General features: G+C 52.4%; 1 protein-coding gene and 1 long non-coding RNA gene across 2 annotated transcripts in view; one reads left to right on the top strand and one right to left on the bottom strand.

The window, feature by feature from the left end:
- Nucleotides 1-682: 682 nt before the first annotated feature.
- LOC107108375 (sodium-dependent lysophosphatidylcholine symporter 1-B-like) overlaps nt 683-22536 on the bottom strand; it is a 38263-nt gene continuing 16409 nt past the window's right edge. Inside the window, exons 6-14 of the mRNA XM_015408800.1 lie at nt 20154-20311; nt 15918-16008; nt 13809-13930; nt 12198-12281; nt 10582-10665; nt 6871-6983; nt 3921-4064; nt 2671-2847; nt 683-1343 (exon numbers count right to left, since the gene is read on the bottom strand). Of these exons, the coding sequence (XP_015264286.1) occupies nt 1301-1343; nt 2671-2847; nt 3921-4064; nt 6871-6983; nt 10582-10665; nt 12198-12281; nt 13809-13930; nt 15918-16008; nt 20154-20311 (1016 nt within the window). The 3' untranslated portion in view covers nt 683-1300. The remainder of the gene's footprint in view (nt 1344-2670; nt 2848-3920; nt 4065-6870; nt 6984-10581; nt 10666-12197; nt 12282-13808; nt 13931-15917; nt 16009-20153; nt 20312-22536) is intronic.
- On the top strand, nt 8865-9260 carry LOC107108376. The gene is made up of 3 exons (XR_001482439.1): nt 8865-8955; nt 9066-9125; nt 9228-9260. It is a non-coding gene; the product is annotated as an uncharacterized LOC107108376 (long non-coding RNA).

Here is a 22536-nt window from a genome sequence, read left to right as displayed (position 1 = left end):
AAGGTTAAGGCGCTTGGGGCTCTTTAGCTTGGAGAAACGACGACTGAGGGGAGACATGATCGACGTTTATAAGATGATGCATGGGAAAGAGCAGGTAGAGAAAGAGGTACTTTTCTCCCTTTCTCACAATACAAGAACTCGTGGGCACTCCATGAAACTGCAGAGCGGTCGGGTTAGAACGGATAAAAGGAAGTCCTTCTTTACCCAAAGAGTGGTTAACACTTGGAATTCACTGCCACAGGAGGTGGTGGCGGCTACAAGCATGGACGGCTTCAAGAGGGAATTAGATAAGCATATGGAGCAGAGGTCCATCAGTGGCTATGAGCCACAAGGTATAGATAGGGGCTCTGGGGCAAGTGATGCTCTGTCTTCTTGGTGCCTGGGGGGGGGTCAACAGTGGGAGGGCTTCTAATGTCCTGGCCCCACTGGTGGACCTCCTGATGGCACTGGTATTTGTGGTCACTGTGTGACACAGAGTGTTGGACTGGATGGGCCTTTGGTCTGATCCAACATTGGCGTCTCTTATGTTCTTAATGACTGGCCCAAGGTTATCCGGTGAGCTGCATGGGCAGATCTCAGAGAAGGCTGACACAGAGTTTTGGACTAGCGCCACTTGGCATCTTATTTGGGGTCGCCCAGATCCCCGGCATTTGGGACATGCTGATATTGCACCATTGGCGTCTCTTATGTTCTTAATGACTGGCCCAAGGTTATCCGTTGAGCTGCATGGGCAGATCTCAGAGAAGGCTGACACAGAGTTTTGGACTAGCGCCACTTGGCATCTTATTTGGGGTCGCCCAGATCCCCGGCATTTGGGACATGCTGATATTGCACGTCTACATGACCTTGGCAAATGTCCCTTTTCCTTCCTCATACAAAGACAGAAGAGGATGATATAGAGAGCATTCCGGACAGCTGTTTGACCTTCTCTCCAAGGAAGGAGAACCCACCGTTGCATTCAGCAATCTGTTCCCACTTGCTCGATCCGTCATCCCGATAAAAAGAAGGTCTTTCGTAGCGTTTAAACCCATCAGTCGAAGCCACCGTATCCGTAGCACAGTGAGGAAAAACTGTCCTTATGTAGGAAGGCTTCGATCAAGCCTCACGGGATTCCTTTATCTGGTATCTTAAACAAGCCAATGAAACTTTCTTGCATGCTCCGAGAGATATGGCGAAGATCTGTTCTTTGCCGTGCAGAAGTCAGGAGCGAGAAGCATCGAGGTCTTTCCCGCAACAGCGCCGACCTCTCTCGTCCACAGCCAGGCGGGAGTACACGGTCACGTTATTCTCCAGATGGGGCTTAAGTCGCATCCGACTCCGGGCTGTCGGTCTGTCCTCGACGGCTGTGTGAAAGATGCACATGGAAATCTAAGCCCACGTTTAACGGATCGTGAAGTGCAGGGAGGATGGGGATGTTAAAGCACCCCAGAAACAAGTCAAGATTCGTAGCTTCCCCCACCCCCAGCATTGGCAGTGCCACGGGGGACTCTATGCTCAGGCTCGTACAGACACAGGCATGACCACTTGAAGCTGCCATCTACTGAAGCAGGCCCTTGGTCCATCAAGGTCAGCATTAGACTGGCAGCGGCTCTCCAGGGTCTACAGGCAAGAGGTCTTTCACATCACCTGCTACCTGGTCCCTTTTAACTGGAGATATCAGGGATTGAGCCTGGGATCCTTTGGCATGCCGAGACAGATGAGCCACCAATGAGCCACGACCTCTCGTGGGCTTAAGCTTGCTGGTGGCCAGAACATACTGAGCCTTCCAGGGCAGGGAGCTTAAGATCATACCTAAGGTGGTTTGAGGAGAGCGTGGATAGGAAGCCACAGGTTCCCACATCCCCACAACCCCATCAAGCACGTCTGATGCCATTTCCACGTCTGCTTGCCTTTTCTCCTTAGTGAATTCCATTCTTACCTGGAAGCCTCCATATCCACCTGGATCTCCTACCTTGACCTCCTACCCTCTTTCCTCAGTGAACTCCATTCTTAACTAGAAGCCTCCTTTCTCCACCCAGATCTCCTACCTTGACCTCCTACCCTCTTTCCTCAGTGAACTCCATCCTTACCTAGAAGCCTCCTTTCTCCACTCGGATCTCCTACCTTGACCTCCTACCCTCTTTCCTCAGTGAACTCCATCCTTACCCAGAAGCCTCCTTTCTCCACTCGGATCTCCCTTGACCTCCTACCCTCTTTCCTCAGTGAACTCGATTCTTACCAACTAGAAGCCTCCGTTCTCCACCCAGATCTCTTACCTTGACCTCCTACCCCCTTTCCTCAGTGAACTCCATTCTTACCTAGAAGCCTCCTTTCTCCGGATCTCCTACCTTGACCTCCTACCCTCTTTCCTCAGTGAACTCCATCCTTACCTAGAAGCCTCCTTTCTCCACTCGGATCTACCTTGACCTCCTACCCTCTTTCCTCAGTGAACTCGATTCTTACCAAGAAGCCTCCTTTCTCCACCCGGATCTCCTACCTTGACCTCCTACCCGCTTTCCTCAGTGAACTCCATTCTTACTTAGAAGCCTCCTTTCTCCACCTGAATCTCCTACCTTGACCTCCTACCCTCTTTCCTCAGTGAACTCCGTTCTTACCCGGAAGCCTCCTTTCTCCACCTGAATCTCCTACCTTGACCTCTTACCCTCTTTCCTCAGTGAACTCCGTTCTTACCCGGAAGCCTCCATCTCCACTCGCATCTCTTTCCGCCGCTCTTCGTTGATGGGGTAGGAGCAGAACAGAGCCATGGACAACAGCAGCAGAGCAATGGGGATGGGTGCCATCAGAATGCGCAGGGTGAGGATGACCGGGGGGTTGTGCGAGCAGTCTTTGGCGCTGTAGCCTGCAAAACTGTCAAAGACCCGAGGTCAAATTGCACCACTTTGGGAGGAAGCCTTTACGAGAGACGGCCGGGTGACTCTGCCGAACAGAGAGCGGGTGGGGAAGCCCCAGACTCCCTGGAGCTCCTTGGGGGAAGATGGCTGTGCTCCTCCCATGGCCATGGACCACATGCGCCAACCCACTTGGGTTTGATTTAAACATGATCCTAGGGAAGCGATAGCCCTCTCCCGTGGGACTCTGCACAATTCCTTGGCGAACCTGGGCTGCAAAGCAGTTGCGCAGCATGCAAAGCTGCTCAGCGTGAGTGGCGCCCCAGGCTCGACAGGATGCCGTGTCAGTGCAAAGTCTCGTGGGAGAGCACTTTTGTCTCTCTAGGATCCCGTTTAACTCAGGCATCAGTGGGAGTCTCAAAGCGGCTTACCATTTCCTTTCCCTTCCCCTCCTCACAACAGACACCCTGTGAGGTAGGCGGGGCTGAGAGAACTCTTTTAAGGACTGCGCCTGAGAGAACAGCTCTGAAAGGACTTGTGACTGACCCAAGGTCACACCAGCAGCTGCATGTGGAGGAGTGCGAAATGAAACCTGGTTCTCCCAGATTAGAGTCCGCGCTCCTAACCACTACACTAAACTGGCTCTAAGTCATTACTGTCTACTCATACTGGTAGCAGCTCTCCAGGGTCTCAGGCAGAGGTCTTTCACATCACGTCCTACCTAGTCCTTTCGAGTGGAGATGTTGGGGACTGAACATGGGACCTTCTGCATATCAAGCAGATGCTCTACCACTGAGCCACAGCCCCTCTTGACAGCTCTCCAGGGTCTCAGGCAGAGGTCTTTCCCATCACCTATAGCCTGGTCCTGATTAACTGGAGATGCCAGGGATTGAACCTGGGACCTTCTGCACGCCAAGCAGAGGCTCTGCCACTGAGCCACGGCCCCACCCGTGGAGGCGGGCAACCCTAACCCCTTTCCAGTCACCAAATGCTCCACGGTCTGCTTCCTGTCCAGTGAGCGGATCTTCCAACACAGTCTTCCCAACGTTCAACTATCAAAAAAAGAGAGAGGGAGTGGAACAGGAAACTCACTGCAAGCTCATCGTGGAAACCCCAAGCGAAAGCCCTCCCGCGAACTTGTTGAAGAACACGTAGAAGGAGTAGAAAAAGGCTTCCAGGTTGAGGCAGGTGGGGTTGCGGAGCTTGAAGTCATCCACCGCGTCCGGCAGCATAGACCTGGGAGCAAGGGAAAGGCTCGAGTTAACGGCATGCAGGCCTGTCCACAAATGGGCCTGACCCAGGGACTGCATTGTGTGGCCCAGGCGAGCCCGATCTCATCAGGTCTCGGAAGCTAAGCAGGGTCAGGCCTGGTTGGTTCTTGGATGGGAGGCCACCAAGGAAGTCCAGGGTTGCTACGCAGAGGCAGGCAAGGGCAAAACCACCTCTGTTCATCTCTTGCTTTGAAAACCTCTTGAGGGGTTGCCATAAGTCTGTTGTGACATGTCAGCCCTTTCCTCCAGTACCAGAAGCTGGAGTGTAAGAAGAAGAAGAGATTGGATCTCTGCCCCGCCCTTTAATTCCCAAACGAGTCTCAGAGCGGCTTACAATCCCCTTTCCCTTCCCTTCCCCACAACAGACACCCTGTGAGCAGGGTTCCCTCTAAGCCAGTGGTGGCGAACCTATGGCACGGCTGCAGGGGTGGTACTCAGAGCCATCTCTGTGGGCACGCATGCCATCGCCCCAGCCAGGCCCAGACCGTCATTAAAGTGTCGAATTCTCTGCCAAATAATTTTAAGTAAATGAAAGCATTTGGGATTGCTTTCCTTACTTTGTTTGGACCATCTTAAGTTAATGTATGAGTTGTTTTTTCTAAAGTAAAACCTCAGTATTCAGGTTAAATTGCCGTGTTGGCACTTTGCGATCAATAAGTGGGTTTTGGGTCGCAGTTTGGGCACGCGGTCTCTAAAAGGTTCGCCATCACTGCTCTAAGCTGAGTGAGTGTGAGCCAGCTCACAGTTTTTTAGCCTCTGGCTCACACATTTTTGCCTTCGCTCAGGAAGGAGGGCTCCAGAGCAAACTGATTTATACAGTAGTCAAATCTCTTGCTCACAACTTTAATGCCAGTCGCTCACAAAGTACAATTTTTGCTCACAAGACTCCACCGCTTAGAGGGAGCATTGCCTGTGAGGAAGGTGGGGCTGAGAGAGCTCTCTCGAGGACTGCTCCTGAGAGAACAGCTCTGAGAGAACTTGTGACTGACCCAAGCTCACACCAGCAGCTGCATGTGGAGGAGTGGGGAATCAAACCTGGTTCTCCCAGATTAGAGTCTGCGCTCCTAACCACTACGCCAAACTGGCTGGATCGGACCAATGGTCCACCTAGGTTCTAGTCCATTCTGCCACGGAACCACTTTTTGGTTCATTACTATAGGATTCGTCCTGAGGAAGATTGGAACGAAATGAGTCTATATCCAGATGCTCATTGAGAATGATGGACCTTTAAAATTGCCAAGTTTCACAATATAATACGATTCCTACTTAACATGTGTTGTTAAACACACATGTGTTTGTTTGTTGCATTTCTTATACCTGTGATCCCTTCTTGGTTTTTACTGAACCAATTTTTGGCTAATAACCAACGACAGAACTGTCCTCCATAAACGTGTCCAACCCCTTGAAACCCATCAAAACCAGAGGCACTCTTAGCATCTTGTGGCAGAGAGTTCCACAGGTCAAATGCCCATTTTGCAAACAGAATTTCCTTTTGTCTGCCTTCAGCTTACTGTCTCATACGGTGTGTATAACCGGACTCCCATTCTTCCTCTTTCCTATGTCTATAGCCCCGTCTATGGCCCCGTAGCCTATTTGAATACAGACATTCCTTTACCTGCTGCAGTTCCGCAGGGCCTGCAAGACGGAGCTCTTCCGCCAGGCTTTCGAACTCTCGTTAAAAGAGCAGCGGGGGGGGGGGGACATTGCAAAGAGGAGCGCCGATCCATTCAGAACCTTGACAAGAGGCTGAACCAGGTAGGGTCGCCAACTGTGGCAGGAGAAATTCCTTGACATTTGGGGGCAGTGCCAGTTTGAGAGCCAGTTTGGTGTAGTGGTTAGGAGCGCAGACTCTAATCTGGGAGAACCGGGTTTGATTCCCCACTCCTCCTCCACACGCAGCTGCTGGCGTGACCTTGGGTCTGTCACAAGTTCTCTCAGAGCTATTCTCTCACGGGCAGTCCTCGAAAGAGCTCTCTCAGCCCCACCTACCTCTACAGGAATTACAACTGAGCACCCGACTACAGAGATCCAGTTCTGCTTCAGAGGGCAAACTCTATGGTATACCATAGATTGTAGGTGAAATCCTGAAAACTGCCCTTGAGAGAACCACCCTGGAGATTTAGCATGGGGACCTGGGAAGGGTGAGATATAATGCCACAGAGTCCACCCTCCAAAGCAACTATTTCCTCCAGGGGAACTGATCTCTTGGGTCAGTCATAAGTTCCTTCAGAGCTGTTCTATCAAGGCGAGTTCTCAGTCAAGGGGAGTTCTCAGGAGAGCTCTCTCAGCCCCACCTCCCTCACAGGGTGTCTGTTGTGGGAAGGGGAAGGGAAAGGAGACTGTAAGCTGCTCTGAGACTCCCAGTGAAGGGCGGGGTATAAATCCTCTTTGCTTCTATGGAAGGGGGAATTCTGGGAAGGGACTCCACCTACAATCTATGGTATACCATAGAGTTTGCCCTCTGGAGTGGAACTGGATCTCTATAGTCCGGCGCTCAGTTGTCATTCCTGGAGGAGTCCAGGCTGCCCCTAGAAACTGGCCGCTCGACTGACAAGGGGAAACCTGTGATTCTCTCATCTTACGAAAAGCGGTTTCTTTTTTCCTTTCTTTTTTCCTTTCTCGCATCCCAAAGTGCTCGCGCTTTTCCAGCTCCCCAGACAAATCCCCTGCTCCGGGCATGAAGAATACGGAAGAGGACCACAGGAAGCCCGGGGCCCACGCCCTCCGGCACACGGGTCCCGCTATTGTCCAGGACTTCCCTTTCCACTCACCATGGCAACAAGTAGAGAACCGAGAGGCTGCACCCGGCGAGGGCCACCATGAAAGCGAAGACCAGGAAATTGTGGGTCACCAGCGTGATGACGATGAGAGCCGGGATGATGAGCTACGGGAGAGAGGGGGAAACCAGGGGGGGGGGTGTTTATCCGTCAAGGCCGGGATCGTCTCCCTTCCGCCTTGGTCACCTCGGACCATCCAGTGAAAAAGATCCAGTGAAGGTGATGGGCAGGAGGTTCAGAACGCACAAAAGGAAATACCACTTTACACAGAGAGGGATCCAAATGTCGGATTCGCTGCCGGAGGATGTCGCGATGGCCACAGGAACAAACAGCTTTCAAAGGGGGTTAGATAGATTCACGGAAGATAAGTCTATCAGTGGCCACTAACTATGGTGATTACAGGGAATCTCCACATTCACAACACAACACACAACAGTGGGGAACAGTGGGAGGGCTTCTAGTGTCCTGGCCCCGCTGCTGGACCTCCTGAGGGCACCTGCTCTTTCTAGCCACTGTGTGACAGAGTGTTGGACTGGAGGGGCCATTGGCCTGATCCAACATTGGCGTCTCATGTTCGTCTGTTCTTATTCAGAGGCACTAAGCCTCTGATTGGCAGACCCAGGAGGCAACATCAGGGGAAGGCCTCGGTCTCTCTGCCCTGTTGCTGGCCCTCCAGAGGAACTGGCTGGCCACTGGGTGAGACAGAAAGGTGGACTAGATGGACCACCGGTCTGAACCAGCAGGGCTCTTCTGATGTCATTATCAAGGGAAGGCCTCGGCCTCTATGCCCTGCTGTTGGCCCTCCAGAGGAACTGGTTGGCCACTGTGTGCGACGGGATGCTGGACTAGATGGACCACTGGTCCGATCCAACAGGGCTCTTCTGATGTGCCCATGAAGGCCTCAGCCTTTGTGCCCTGTTGTTGGCCCTCCAGAGGAACTGGTTGGCCAGTATGTGAGACTAGATGGCCCCCTGGTCTGATCCAGCAGGGCTCGTCCGATGTTCTTATGAAGGCCTCGGCCTCTCTGCCCTGTTGTTGGCCCTCCGGAGGAACTGGTTGGCCGCCGTGTGAGACAGGATGGTGGACTAGATGGACCCTCACTGGTCTAAGCCAGCACGGCTCTTCTTATGTTCTTATTTCATGCCTATCACCTTTCAATTTGCAAAGTCCTCCGGAAGCAGAAGTGTCATCTTGGACATGAACCTTACAAGGCCATCATTGCTCCTGTGGAGGCTGAAAAACAATGTAGGGTTGCCAACTCCAGGGTGGGAAATTCCTGGAGATTTGGGGGGGGGACGGGAGGGGGGACTCTACGTCATTATACCCTGCTGAGGTCCCTCCCCTGCCCAAACCCCGCCCTCCCGAGGCTCCACCCCCAAATCTCCAGGGATTTCCCAACTCAGGGGTGGCAACCAATGTTCCCTCTAAGCTGAGTGAGTGTGAGCTGGCTCACAGTTTTTTAGCCTCCAGATCACAAGTTTTTGCCTGAGCTCAGGAAGGGATGGCTCCAGAGCAAGCTAATTTATTCAGCAGCCAAATCGCTCGCTCACAACTTTAATGCCAGCAGCTCACAAAGTAGAATTTTTGCTCACAAGGCTCCACAGCTTAGAGGGAGCATTGCTCACAGACAGTGTTCCCTCTAAGCTGAGTGAGTGTGAGCTGGCTCACATTTTTTTTAACCTCCGGCTCACACATTTTTGTCTTGGCTCAGGAAGGAGGGCTCCAGAGCCAACTAATTGATGCAGGAGCCAAATCCCTCACTCACCACTTTAATGCCAGTGGCTCACAAAGTAGAATCTTTGCTCACAAGACTCCACAACTTAGAGGGAGCATTGATGGCAACCCTAGTACATACTTGGGACATATGTTTGTCCCAGGTATGCCCAGGATAGCTGGGGGCAGCCCCTCTTTGTAAATAGCTGGTTGCCAACTTATGATACACTTACCTTTTCTTCTTGTCAGTTGGCTGCCCAAACCGGATATGCACTTTGTATTTATAGAGGAAGCTTCCAATTAACTAGTAAGACTGACTTGTCCATGTAAAAGAATCAGTGTGTAGGAGCTGTGTGAGCCATTTTGGTGAGTTATTGATATATAGTATTCAGGATGACCACCTTTATTTTGGACTGTTGATTTGTTTATTGAACATTAACTATATTTAATATTTGTTATTATGTTTAAATTGACAGAATGTTTTGGATACCCTTGTGGTGCATTGAATTGCAGAAGTTCATTGAATATTGAAGACTGTATGTATTATTTCACAATTTTATTAAGTTGTATTTAAGTCATTTGTGAGACTTTTTGGAGTTTCTTGTTTCCTATTATATTGTATTTGTTATTGTTGATAGGAGATTGAGAAAGATCACTCGAAACGAACGCAGATAGACTCGAGAAGTGTTCGTCCTTGTTCCTGTGCTGTATACCTGCTAGCACCTGCTGGAAAACAAATATTAAATTACATCTTTGATATTTGAAATGTATTACATCTTTATATTTTTGTGAACTTTTTCAGCAATTTATTTTGTATTTACTGAGACATTGATCCAACATGGAGAAATTCTGTTTTTCCAGGAGATCTCCCGGTGCCAGCTGGAGGTTTAGCGACCGGAGGTTGGAGAGGTTTCCACCCCCTCCTCCACGCCTTGTCCAGAGAGCTTTCTGCTCTGTGCCGGCATCCCACCCGCCCGCTCGCTCGCCTGCTGGGTTCTCCACCTGCCTCTGAACAGCCGCCGCAGAGAGAGCTCAGCAGAAGCCCTTCCTCCCACGCCCCCTGTTCCGGCTCCAACCCGCCAATTGTCTCTGCAAAGGCTCTGAAATTAGCAATCGCAACTGCCTAGTGCCTGCCAGCTCACCCCTCTGCTGTGCCACAGCCTGAACTGCACAGGTGGATTGGCCGGAAGATCATGTGCCGACCCACCGGGAAACAAAGCTGCAATTTTCCAGCGAGTTCCCGGCCGTCACGGGCCTTGCAGCTTTCTAAAACAACATCGTGACAGTATTACCTGTGCCCGGTCCTTCTCGGACCTCAAAAATGGGTTGTGGTTCACTGACAGACTTGTGGCTCCTTTAAAAGAGGAGGAGAAGGAGGAGGAGATTGGATTTATATCCCGCCCTTCACTACCCAAAGGGGTCTCAGAGCAGCTTACCAACTCCTTCCCCTCCCCACAACAGACACACCCTGTGCGAGGTAGGTGGGGTTGAGAGAGCCCTTTCGAGGACTACCCGTGAGAGAACAGCTCTGAGAGAACTTGTGACTGACCCCAGGTAACACCAGCTGCTGCATGTGGAGGCGTGGGGAATCAAACCAGGTTCCTCCCAGATTAGAGTTCGCGCTCTTAACCACTGCACCAGACTGTGGCTCAGTGGCAGAGCATGCTAAAGGTCCCAGGTTCAATCCCTGGCATCTCCAGGTAAAACGACCAGCCAGTAAGTGCTGTGAAAGTCTTCTAACCTGAGACCCTGGAAAGCCGCTGCCAGTCTGAGTAGACAATACTGATCTCAATGCAGAAGGTCCCAGGTCGGATCCCCGGCATCACCAGGCTATAGGTGATGGGGAAGACCTCTGCCTGATGGGCCCAAGGCCACCCAGTAAGCTTCCATGGCCAAGTGGGGATTCAGACCTGGGTCTCCCAGACCTTAGTCAGACACTACAGCCCATTGGCTCTCGGACATTTAACGGGCCAATCGTAAAGGGCCACTCACCGACAGACCCACAAAAACAGCCGTTTTCTTCCCAAACCTGACCAGGAACCACTGCCAGACGGGGATGGAGAAGCAGGCCACCACCTGGAGGGAGAAGAAAGAGAAAAATGGGGATCTCACCTCCACCAGCCCAGCCATTGGGACCACTTGGCAGGGAGGACAATTTTCAGAACCTCCCAAGCATTGTTTTTAAGTGATTTCCATAACGCTGATGCCCTCCCACTCAGCCGACATTTAGAGCGGCTTCCCAAGATGGAATGGCAAAATATAAATACAATAAGATACAGCAGACTCTAATCTGGGAGAGCTGGGTTTGATTCCCCACTCCTCCACACGCAGCCAGCTGGGTGACCTTGGGTCACTCACAAGTTCTCTCAAGAGCCGTTCGCAGTTAAGAACATAAGAGTCGCCAATGTTGGATCAGGCCAAAGGCCCATCCAGTCCAACACTCTGTATCACACAGTGGCCAGAAATACCAGTGCCATCAGTTAGAGCTCTCAGCCCCACCTACCCCACAGAGTGTCTGTTGTGGGGAGGGGAAGGGAAAGGAGAACGTAAGCTGAGAGAAAGGAGAATGTAAGCCAGTTTGGTGTAGTGGTTTAATTTAAGGCTATGCAGGCACAGCTAAGGTAGAAAAGCACCTCCTCCTGTGCCACGTTTTCTGGGTTCCAAGGGTCTGGAAAGTGGTACCATCGCCGATTACACAGTTGCCAACTCTCGGTTGGGAAATACCTGTAGATTTGAGGGGTAGAGCCTGGGGAGGGCAGGGTTTGGGGCGGGGAGGGGCCTCAGCAAGGTATAATGCCATAGAATCTACTGCCCAAAGCAGCCATTGTCTTCAGGAGAACTGATCTGGGTCATCTGGACATCAGCTTCAATAGCTGAAAGCCCTGACTGCTACGTCACATTGGGTGTCATACAGGGGCCACCTCAGCAGCATATAAGGACACAGAGCCCACCATTTTCTCCAGGGGAACTGATCTCTGCCATCTGGAAAGCAGTTATAATTCTGAGTGGTCTCCAGCCCTCACCTGGAGATTGGCAACCATGGTTTCCCCCAACAGACACGAAGGGGAAATTTATTTTCCCTCAGAACAGCAACAGCAAACTGTTTAGAATGTTAGAGGGAAAGGCCAGTGAGGCCGCATATGCAAACGACCTCTGTGTTCCGAGGCAAAGGCCAATCAGGCCACATATGCAAACGACCTCTGTGTTCTGACTGGCTGTGGTGGGGAGAGGAACAGCAAACTGTTTAGAATGTTGGAGGCAGGACTCTGGCAAAGCAGCCAGTGGATAGGGAGACCCTCTGAATGACAGATCAGAGAGCGAACTGATTTTGGAGCCTGTTGGGATGTTCAGGGGAGTCCATGACCAAAACAGGATTATATATACTGGAGGATCCGGCCCTTGTAACGAATGAGTTTGACACCTCTGGTCTGTGGAGCGTAGCGCCTGCGTGCAGCTGGAAAAAGACAAAGATTCCCCGGGCGAGCTGCAACCAATACAGGGCCGGCCTCCGTAGGAATGGTTGCCATGGCGGGGCAAGCTGGCAGTGACCCCAGTTCCCTCCCCACGGTATCAGACACACCCAGGGGACAAAGGCAAGAGTTCCTTACCAGCATGATGAGCACCAGGTGTTGGAAGGTCCCAGGCAGTCCAGCTGCATGTGTGCAGAAGAAGGCGAAAATCCCCTGGGCGAGCTGTGGGAGAGCAGAGAAAGAGGGCCATGTGGAGGAAGGGGGAGAAGGAGGAGATGGAGGAGGAGAAGATTGGATTTATATCTTGCCCTTCACTTGGAGTCTCAGAGCAGCTGACAATCTCCTTTCCCTTCCCCTCCCCACAACAGACACCCTGTGAGGTCGGTGGGGCTGAGAGACCTCTTTCGAGGACCGCCCTTGAGAAAACGGCTCCGAGAGAACTTGTGACTGACCCAAGGTCACACCAGCTGGCTGCATGTGAGGGAGTGGGGGAATCAAACCCGGTTCTCCCAGATCACAGTCCGCTGCTCTTAACCACTGCACCAAACTGGCTCTCTGACCTCAGCATGGCATAATGTCATAGAGTCCGACCTCCAAAGCCGCCGTTTTCTCCAGGGGAACTGATTGTTATTATTATTGTTGTTGTTGTTGCTATAGTCGGGCGGTCAGCCATAATTCCAGGAGATCTCCAGTCCCCTCCTGGAGGTTGGCAGCCCTACTAAACAAACAGCACCACCCTGTCTCCTTGAGAGGCGAGCTTTCTACACACATGGAGACCGCTCTGGTTCTTTCCTCACCCCGACTGCCATTCTCAGCGATAGTCACAGGGAAACAGCCACTTGGGAGTTGTAGTAGATCACTCACTGCAAATGTCGAGACAGTGTGTGACTGCAATAAAGAAGGCCAATGCTATGCTGGGGATTATTAGGAAGGGTATTGAAAACAGATCAGCCAATATCATCATGGCCAAATATAAATCAGTGGTGAGACCTCATTTGGAATACTGTGTGCAGTTCTAGTCACCACACCTTAAAAAGGATATTATAGCTTTGGGAAAAGTGCAGAAAAGGGCAACTCGAATGATAAAGGGGTTGGAACACTTTCCCTGTGAGGAAAGGTTAAAGCGCTTGGGGCTCTTTAGCTTGGAGAAACGATGACTGAGGGGTGACATGATTGAGGTTTATAAGATTATGCATGGGAAAGAGCAGGTAGAGAAAGAGGTACTTTTCTCCCTTTCTCACAATACAAGATCTCGTGGGCACTCCATGAAATTGCTGAGCAGTCGGGTTAGAACGGATAAAAGGAAGTACTTCTTCACCCAAAGAGTGATTCACACCTGGAATTCACTGCCACAGGAAGTGGTGGCGGCTACAAGCATGGACGGCTTCCAAAGGGAATTAGATAAGCATATGGAGCAGAGGTTCATCAGTGGCTATGAGCCACAAGATATAGATAGGGGCTCTGGGGCAAGTGATGCTCTGTCATCTTGGTGCTTGGGGGGGGGGGCAACAGTGGGAGGGGTTCTGGTGTCCTGGCCCCACTGCTGGACCTCCTGATGGCACCTGGGTTTTGGTTACTGTGTGACACAGAGTGTTGGACTGGATGGGCCTTTGGCCTGATCCAACATTGGCGTCTCTTATGTTCTTATGTCCCTATTTCGGGGGACCATCATGCAGTGCAGTTCCCCACGTCTGCCGCAAGGGAAGGACAATACCTCTGCTGCTCATGCCGCCGATGGAGGTGCCCTACCTGGAAGGCCAGCGAGGCACACAAGAAGCCGCAGAGGAGCCAGACGTAAGATCGGTGACTCAGGATGATCCGCAGGCTCCTGAAGAAGGGCAGCCTAGCCTTTCCCAAAGGGCTGAGGGGACCTGCGAGACGGAGACGATCCAGAGGATTAAAAGGGGATCAGGTAGATCCATGGAGGGTAGGTCTATCGGAGGCTACTGGCCATGGTGACTGAGGGGAACCTCTATGTTCAGAGGCAGTCGATCTCTGAACCCCAGAGCCAGGAGGCAGCTTCAGGAGAAGCCTCGGCCTCCATGCCCCAGAGGAACTGGCTGGCCCCTGTGTGAGACGGGATGCTGGACTAGATGGACCACTGGTCTGATCCAGCAGGGCTCTTCTGATTTTCTTATGAAGGCCTCGGCCTCTATGCCCTGCTGTTGGCCCTCCAGAAGAAGTGGTTGGCCATGGCGACTGTGTGAGACAGGAGGCTGAACTAGATGGGCCCTCACTGGTCTGATCCAGCAGGGCTTTTCTGATGTTCTTATGAAGGCCTCAGCCTCTCTGCCCTGTTGTTGGCCCTCCAGAGGAACTGGTTGGCCACTGTGTGAGACAGGATGCTGGACTAGATGGACCACTGGTCTGATCCAGCAGGGCTCTTCTGATTTTCTTATGAAGGCCTCGGCCTCTATGCCCTGCTGTTGGCCCTCCAGAAGAAGTGGTTGGCCATGGCGACTGTGTGAGACAGGAGGCTGAACTAGATGGGCCCTCACTGGTCTGATCCAGCAGGGCTTTTCTGATGTTCTTATGAAGGCCTCAGCCTCTCTGCCCTGTTGTTGGCCCTCCAGAGGAACTGGTTGGCCACTGTGTGAGACAGGATGCTGGACTAGATGGACCACTGGTCTGATCCAGCAGGGCTCTTCTGATTTTCTTATGAAGGCCTCGGCCTCTATGCCCTGCTGTTGGCCCTCCAGAAGAAGTGGTTGGCCATGGCGACTGTGTGAGACAGGAGGCTGAACTAGATGGGCCCTCACTGGTCTGATCCAGCAGGGCTTTTCTGATGTTCTTATGAAGGCCTCAGCCTCTCTGCCCTGTTGTTGGCCCTCCAGAGGAACTGGTTGGCCACTCTGTGAGATGGGATGCTGAACTAGATGGACCATGTGTCTGATCCAGTAGCGCTCTTTTGATGTTCTCATCAGGGGAAGACCTCAGTGTCTATGCCCTGTTGTTGGCCCTCAAGTGGAACTGCTTGACTTCTGTGTGAGACAGGATGCTGGTGGACTAGATGGACCACTGGTCTGATCCAGCAGGGCTCCTCTTATGTTCTTATGAAGGCCTCGACCTCTATGCCCTTTTGTTGGCCCTCCAGAGGAACTGGTTGGCCACTGTGTGAGGCAGGAGTTTGGGCTAGATGGACCACTGGTCTGATCCAGCAGGGCTCTTCTTGGGTTCTTCTGTTCAGAGCTGGTTTGTGGGGTGGGCTTTTCGTGAAGGACAGCTGAGCTTTGATCCGAGAGATTTCCAGTTCAAGAGTCTCCAACTGAGGTCCCTCATCTCTGCAGGTCTGCCCCTCTCCCTCTGCTCCGCCACACTAGGAAGGGACCGTGGCTCAGTGGCAGAGCCTCTGCGTGGTATGCAGACAGTCCCAGGTTCCACAACCCACATCTGCAGTTAAAGGGTCTAGCCGTAGGCAGGGCTCTAGTCGGGGGGGAGCTCTCAGGTACGGAGCTCCGGAAGAGAACCTCTAGGGGGCGGGGCGGTCACGTGGTGAAGCCCCGCCCCCTTCTTTACCCCGCCCTCTGCTTCGATCCTCATTCCGTTTGGGAATGAGGATGAAGCAGGAGGGTAAGTAGCCGGGCCTTCTGACACACTTCCGGTGATGTCAGGGGGTGTGGCCTTCTGTCACTTCCGGTGATGTCAGGGGGCGTGGCATATGCAAATAAGTTATGCTAATGAGTTATGCTAATGAGCTCCGGCAGCTCTTTTTCTACAACAAGACCCCTGGCCGTAGGTTATGTGTGAACAGGAGTGTGTGATTTAGAACCTTTCCTAGAATGTGCCGGCGCCTCTCCCGGTTGCCTCTCCCAAATCTGTGTTCAGGTTTTGAGAAAAGGGCGGGACGGGCGGACGTACCTGGCTGCTCCTTCACGCCGAAAAAGAGGACCAGGCAGGACACACAGTAGAGGAATCCCAGCACCGTGGCGGCCACCAGGTACGACCTGCGCTGGAAAGCAGAGAGAAGCCCCCCTCCCCTTAGTCTCCAGACAGGACTGCCGCACCTTCCTCCCCGAGACAAAAGGCACCCAGCTGCAGGAGGAGACCAGGCAGAGACAGACTGGGCTGGGCTCTGCTAGGATTCGAATCCAGAGCCTCCTGGTCTGGCAGTTCTTCCAACCAGCCATTTGAGACTACAATGGGGAGCCAGGAGTGGTGGTCTTGCTCTGCCAAGCATGGACCTCCACTCCCTGCCTTGCCCGTACTGGACCTATCGCCTTCCGTGCCTCAACCGTGGCCCAGGGACTTCTCCTGCCTACGTTGCTTCCCTGCCTCCCAGCTCTCCTTCCAATCAATTATTCCCTACCCCAGGGGGTCTCCAAACTTTATATTTATTTATTTATTTATTAGATTTATTTATTTATTTATCTATCATATTTATACCCCGCCCTCCCAGCCTGTAGGCAACTTTGGCATTCTGACAGAGTGTGGTGGGCACAACCACAAAATGGCTGCCGCAGGAGGCGGAGTCAGCCAAATATGGCTGCCGCAGGAGATGGAGCCAGCAACAAAATGGCTGCCACAGGGGGTAGATGCCACAAAATGTCTGCCGCAGGAGGCGGAGCCAGCCACACTATGGCTGCCGCAGGAGACGGAGCCAGCCACAAAATGGCTGCCGCAGGAGACGGAGCCAGCCACAAAATGGCTGCCGCAGCTTCCCTTCAGTCACACAGTGAAGATACTTGTGCTGTGGTGGCTGCTGCTGCCCAAGTGATGATTTTAAAAATCTGCGCAGCCAATCAAATGTCCATTGGTCAGTAAGAAGCTCAGCTGGGCAAAAAACCCTTCTGTCCCCACCCTAGGGTTGCCACCTCTAGGTTGGGAAATACGTGGAGATTTGGGGGGGGTGGAGCCTCAGAAGGGCGGAGTTTGGGATATCATGCCATGAGGTCCAAGGTCCAAAGAGGCATTTTCTACAGGGGAACAGATTTCTGTCAACCTGGAGATCAGTTGGAATTGCGGGAGAGCTCCAGCCACCACCTGGAGATTGGCAACCCGACCCCACCCGCTCTCTAAAAACACTTGGCGGGCATTGGGAAGGGTGTCAGCGGGCACCAAGGCATCCTGTTGGGGGGCTTCTGCCCGATCTCATTGCCCAAGGCTTGCCGTTCGCCAGTCTCCAGAGGCCTGCCTGGGTTCCGGTCCCAAACCTATTTGTTTACTTTGTTTCCATCCCATCTCTCTCCACAATGAAGACCCAGAGTGGCTTACGTCATTCTTCTCTCCTCCATTTTATCTTGATGCTAACCCCGTGAGTAGGCCAGGCTGAGAGAGTGCGACTGGCCCACGGTCACCCAGCGAGCTTCCGTAGCACATGTGGGGATTCGAACCTGGGTCTCTCATCTCCTAGACTGACACTTTAACCACTGCACCGTGCTGGGCTCTTTCCTGCCTCGCAGCCGACTTTGCCTCCGTTCCCCTCCCCTGCTCCCAGAGGTCTCTCCTTCATTGCCACCAGAAGAAGAAGAGGAGGAGGAGGAGGAGGAGGAGGAGGTGTGGAAGATGAGAGGTGCTTGCCCACTCCAGAGCCGCTGAGTTCGGGAGGGGTGTTGAAAGACCTGAGTCAGATTGAGGTGACGAGAGAGGAGGTCCTAAAACTGATAAACAACTTAAAAACTGATAAATCACCAGGCCCAGATGGCATACATCCAAGAGTTCTGAAAGAACTCAATTGTGAACTTGTGGATCTCCTGACAAAAATATGTAATCTCTCCTTAAAATCAGCCTCCATTCCTGAGGACTGGAAGGTAGCTAATGTCACTCCCATCTTTAAAAAGGGTTCCAGAGGAGATCCGGGAAATTACAGGCCAGTCAGTCTGACGTCGATACCGGGTAAATTGGTGGAAACCATTATTAAGGAAAGAATTAGTAGGCACATAGATGAACAAAACCTATTGAGGCAGACTCAGCATGGGTTCTGTAAGGGAATATCTTGTCTCACTAACCTGTTAATGTTCTTTGAGGGGGTGAACAAACATGTGGACAAGGGGGATCCAATAGATATTGTTTACCTTGACTTCCAGAAAGCTTTTGATAAAGTTCCTCATCAAAGGCTCCTAAGCAAGCTCAAAAATCATGGGATAAAAGGACAAGTCCTTTTATGGATCAAAAACTGGCTAATTAATAGAAAACAGAGAGTGAGTATAAATGGGCAGTTCTCCCAGTGGAGGGGTGTAAGCAGTGGGGTACCACAGGGATCAGTACTTGGTCCACTGCTTTTTAACTTGTTCATTAATGATTTGGAGATGGGAGTAAGCAGTGAAGTGGCTAAATTTGCGGATGATACGAAGTTGTTCAGGGTGGTGAAAACCAGTGAGGATTGTGAGGCACTCCAAAGGGATCTGTCAAAGTTGGGCGAGTGGGCGTCAACATGGCAAATGGGGTTCAATGTGGCCAAGTGCAAGGTGATGCACATTGGAGCCAAAAATCCTAACTATAAATACACGTTGATGGGGTCTGAACTGGCAGAGACTGATCAAGAGAGAGATCTTGGAGTTGTAGTAGATAACTCACTGAAAATGTCGAGACAGTGTGTGACTGCAATAAAGAAGGCCAATGCTATGCTGGGGATTATTAGGAAGGGTATTGAAAACAGATCAGCCAATATAATAATGCCCCTATATAAATCAATGGTGAGACCTCATTTGGAATACTGTGTGCAGTTCTGGTCACCACACCTTAAAAAGGATATTATAGCTTTGGAAAAAGTGCAGAAAAGAGCAACTCGAATGATAAAAGGGTTGGAACACTTTCCCTATGAGGAACGGTTAAGGCGCTTAGGGCTCTTTAGCTTGGAGAAACGACGACTGAGGGGTGACATGATTGAGGTTTATAAGATTATGCATGGGAAAGAGCAGGTAGAGAAAGAGGTACTTTTCTCCCTTTCTCACAATACAAGAACCCGTGGGCACTCCATGAAATTGCTGAGCGGTCGGGTTAGAACGGATAAGAGGAAGTACTTCTTCACCCAAAGAGTGATTAACACTTGGAATTCACTGCCACAGGAAGTGGTGGCGGCTACAAGCATGGACGGCTTCAAGAGGGAATTAGATAAGCATATGGAGCAGAGGTCCATCAGTGGCTATTAGCCACAAGGTATAGATAGGGACTCTGGGGCAAGTGATGCTCTGTCATCTTGGTGCTTGGGGGGGGTCAACAGTGGGAGGGCTTCTAATGTCCTGGCCCCACTGGTGGACCTCCTGATGGCACTGGTATTTCTGGCCACTGTGGGATACAGAGTGTTGGACTGGATGGGCCTTTGGCCTGATCCAACATTGGCATCTCTTATGTTCTTATGTTCTTACAAACTCCTTTCCCTTCCCCTCCCCAAAACAGACAAACTCTGGGGTAGGTGGGGCTGAGAGAGCTCTCTCGAGGACTGCCCTTGAGAGAACAGCTCGGAGAGAACTTGTGACTGACCCAAGGTCACGCCAGCAGCTGCATGTGGAGGAGTGGGGACTCAAACCCGGTTCTCCCAGATTAGAGTCTGCGCTCCTAACCACTAGACCAAACTGGCCGAACCACACACACACACACACAGGAGGAACAAAGGGAGGAAGAAGAAGAGATTGGATTTATACCCCACCCTTCACTCGGAGCCTCACAGCGGCTTACAAACTCCTTCCCTCCCCTCTGGGGTGGGTGGGACTGAGAGAGCTCTTTCGAGGACTGCTCATGAAAGAACAGCTCTCTGGCAGAACTATGGCTTGCCCAAGGTCATCCAGCCAGGTGCAAGTGGAGGAGTGGGGAATCAAGAAGAAGGAGAAGAGATTGGATTTATACCCCGCCCTTCCCTACCTGGAGGAGTCTCAGAGCGGCTTACAAACTCCTCTCCCATCCCCTCCCCACAGCAGACACCCTGTGAGGCAGGTGGGGCTGAGAGAGCTCTTTCCAGAACCGGCCTTTCAAGGACAGCTCTTGTCAGAACTACGGCTTGCCCAAGGTCATCCAGCAGCTGCAACTGGAGGAGCGGGGAATCAAACCCGGTTCTCCCAGATTAGAGTCCGCGCACTTCACCACTGCGCCAACCTGGCTCTCAAACTGGAACTCAACTCTTCATCTCTCGCCTACTCAGCTGCGCCGGCCAACTCTTACTGTGTCCTCCAGCGTGTGGGTGAGAAGAGAGGTGCCGTTCCCCGGGGAGGTGCCGTTCTCCACGTCACAGCTCTTCTGCATGCTCGCGTGGTGGCTGCCAACGATCTGGCCTTGGATGCCGGACCCGACCAGCGTACTTAACACCTCCACACCCATCCCTGCCAGAAGACACAAAATGCAGGCAAAGGTGAATGGGGGGGGGGATGACCCAAGAGGGGAGGGGAGGGGAGTTTGCCCAGCGCTGCCCATCACGTTTGCCGTGACGGAACATTGCTTCAACCTTGCATCAGCTTTGCCCCTGAGAGCTGCAGCTTTGCAGGATGAAAACTGGCCATGGTGGAAAGTGCCGTCAAGTCGCAGCAGAATTATGGTGACCCAATGGGGTCTTCAAGGTGACAGATGTACAGAGGTGGTTTTGCCCTTGCCTGCCTCTGCGTAGCAACCCTGGACCTTCTTGGTGGCCTCCCATCTAAGTACGGACCAAGGCCAACCCTTAGCTTCTATGATCTGACATGATCCGGCTAGCCTGGGCCATCCAGGTCAATTCTGACATGTTCAGAGGTGGTTTGCCCTTGCCTGCCTCTGCGTAGCAACCCTGGACCTGCTTGGTGGCCTCCCCTCTAAGTATGAACCAAGGCCGACCCTCCTTAGCTTCCAAGATCTGACAGGATCAGGCTAGCCTGGGCTGTCCAATTCAAGACCGAGATGATCGGAGGAGGTTTGCCCTTGCCTGCCTCTGCGTAGCAACCCTGGACCTGCTTGGTGGCCTCCCCTCTAAGTATGAACCAAGGCCGACCCTCCTTAGCTTCCAAGATCTGACAGGATCAGGCTAGCCTGGGCTGTCCAATTCAAGACCGAGATGATCGGAGGAGGTTTGCCCTTGCCTGCCTCTGCGTAGCAACCCTGGACCTGCTTGGTGGCCTCCCCTCTAAGTATGAACCAAGGCCGACCCTCCTTAGCTTCCAAGATCTGACAGGATCAGGCTAGCCTGGGCTGTCCAATTCAAGACCGAGATGATCGGAGGAGGTTTGCCCTTGCCTGCCTCTGCGTAGCAACCCTGGACCTGCTTGGTGGCCTCCCCTCTAAGTATGAACCAAGGCCGACCCTCCTTAGCTTCCAAGATCTGACAGGATCAGGCTAGCCTGGGCTGTCCAATTCAAGACCGAGATGATCGGAGGAGGTTTGCCCTTGCCTGCCTCTGCGTAGCAACCCTGGACCTGCTTGGTGGCCTCCCCTCTAAGTATGAACCAAGGCCGACCCTCCTTAGCTTCCAAGATCTGACAGGATCAGGCTAGCCTGGGCTGTCCAATTCAAGACCGAGATGATCGGAGGAGGTTTGCCCTTGCCTGCCTCTGCGTAGCAACCCTGGACCTGCTTGGTGGCCTCCCCTCTAAGTATGAACCAAGGCCGACCCTCCTTAGCTTCCAAGATCTGACAGGATCAGGCTAGCCTGGGCTGTCCAATTCAAGACCGAGATGATCGGAGGAGGTTTGCCCTTGCCTGCCTCTGCGTAGCAACCCTGGACCTGCTTGGTGGCCTCCCCTCTAAGTATGAACCAAGGCCGACCCTGCTTAGCTTCCAAGCTCTGACAAGAATGAGCTAGCCTGGGCCATCCAGGTCAATTCTGACATGTTCAGAGGTGGTTTGCCCTTGCCTGCCTCTGCGTAGCAACCCTGGGCTTCCTTGGTGGTCTCCCCTCTAAATATGAACCAAGTCTGACCCTGCTTAGCTTCCAAGCTCTGACAAGATCGAGCTAGCCTGGGCCATCCAGGTCAATCCACGAGATGTTCGGAGGTGGTTTGCCATTGCCTGCCTCTGCGTAACAACCCTGGACTCATTTGGTGGGCCTCCCATCCAAGGACTAACCAGCGCCGACCCTGCTTAGCTTCCAATATTTGATGAGACCGGGCTAGCCTGGGCCATCCACGTCAGAGCAGGAAAACACAGATGTTTTGCCCTTGCCTGCCTCTGCGTGGCGACCCTGGACTTCCTCGGTGGTCTCCCATCCAAGGACTAATCAGAGAGAATAAGCTGGCCTCGGCCATCCAGAGCAGGGCAAACAAAAATTACAAGGTTAGAAACTAAGTCCCCCCCAACTTTGTTCCACAACCCTGCAGTGAATCCCTTTTCCGTCTACTTACGGGGGCATTTCCTTTCCTTTCAGAAGACTGGGAGGCGACTATTATTTCCAACAGGGGTCATTTCCTGCAGGAGCGCACAGGAGCGGAGCTCCGGCAGTAAAGAGCCCAGGGGGCGGGCACATGCAACAAGCCCCACCCCCGGCCCCCTATTCCAAAACAGTCCAGTGGCACCTTTAAGACCAAGTTTTATTCAGGTACCAGCTCTCCCTCCTCTGCAAGGACAGATCTGCACATCCCCCCCC

The sequence above is a fragment of the Gekko japonicus genome, unplaced genomic scaffold (assembly GCF_001447785.1).
Source record: "Gekko japonicus isolate JY-2015 unplaced genomic scaffold, Gekko_japonicus_V1.1 scaffold3456, whole genome shotgun sequence".
Taxonomy (NCBI): Eukaryota; Metazoa; Chordata; class Lepidosauria; order Squamata; family Gekkonidae; genus Gekko; species Gekko japonicus.
The sequence above is the reverse complement of the archived record's forward strand: the minus strand, read 5'-3'. Positions and strand labels throughout refer to the sequence as shown.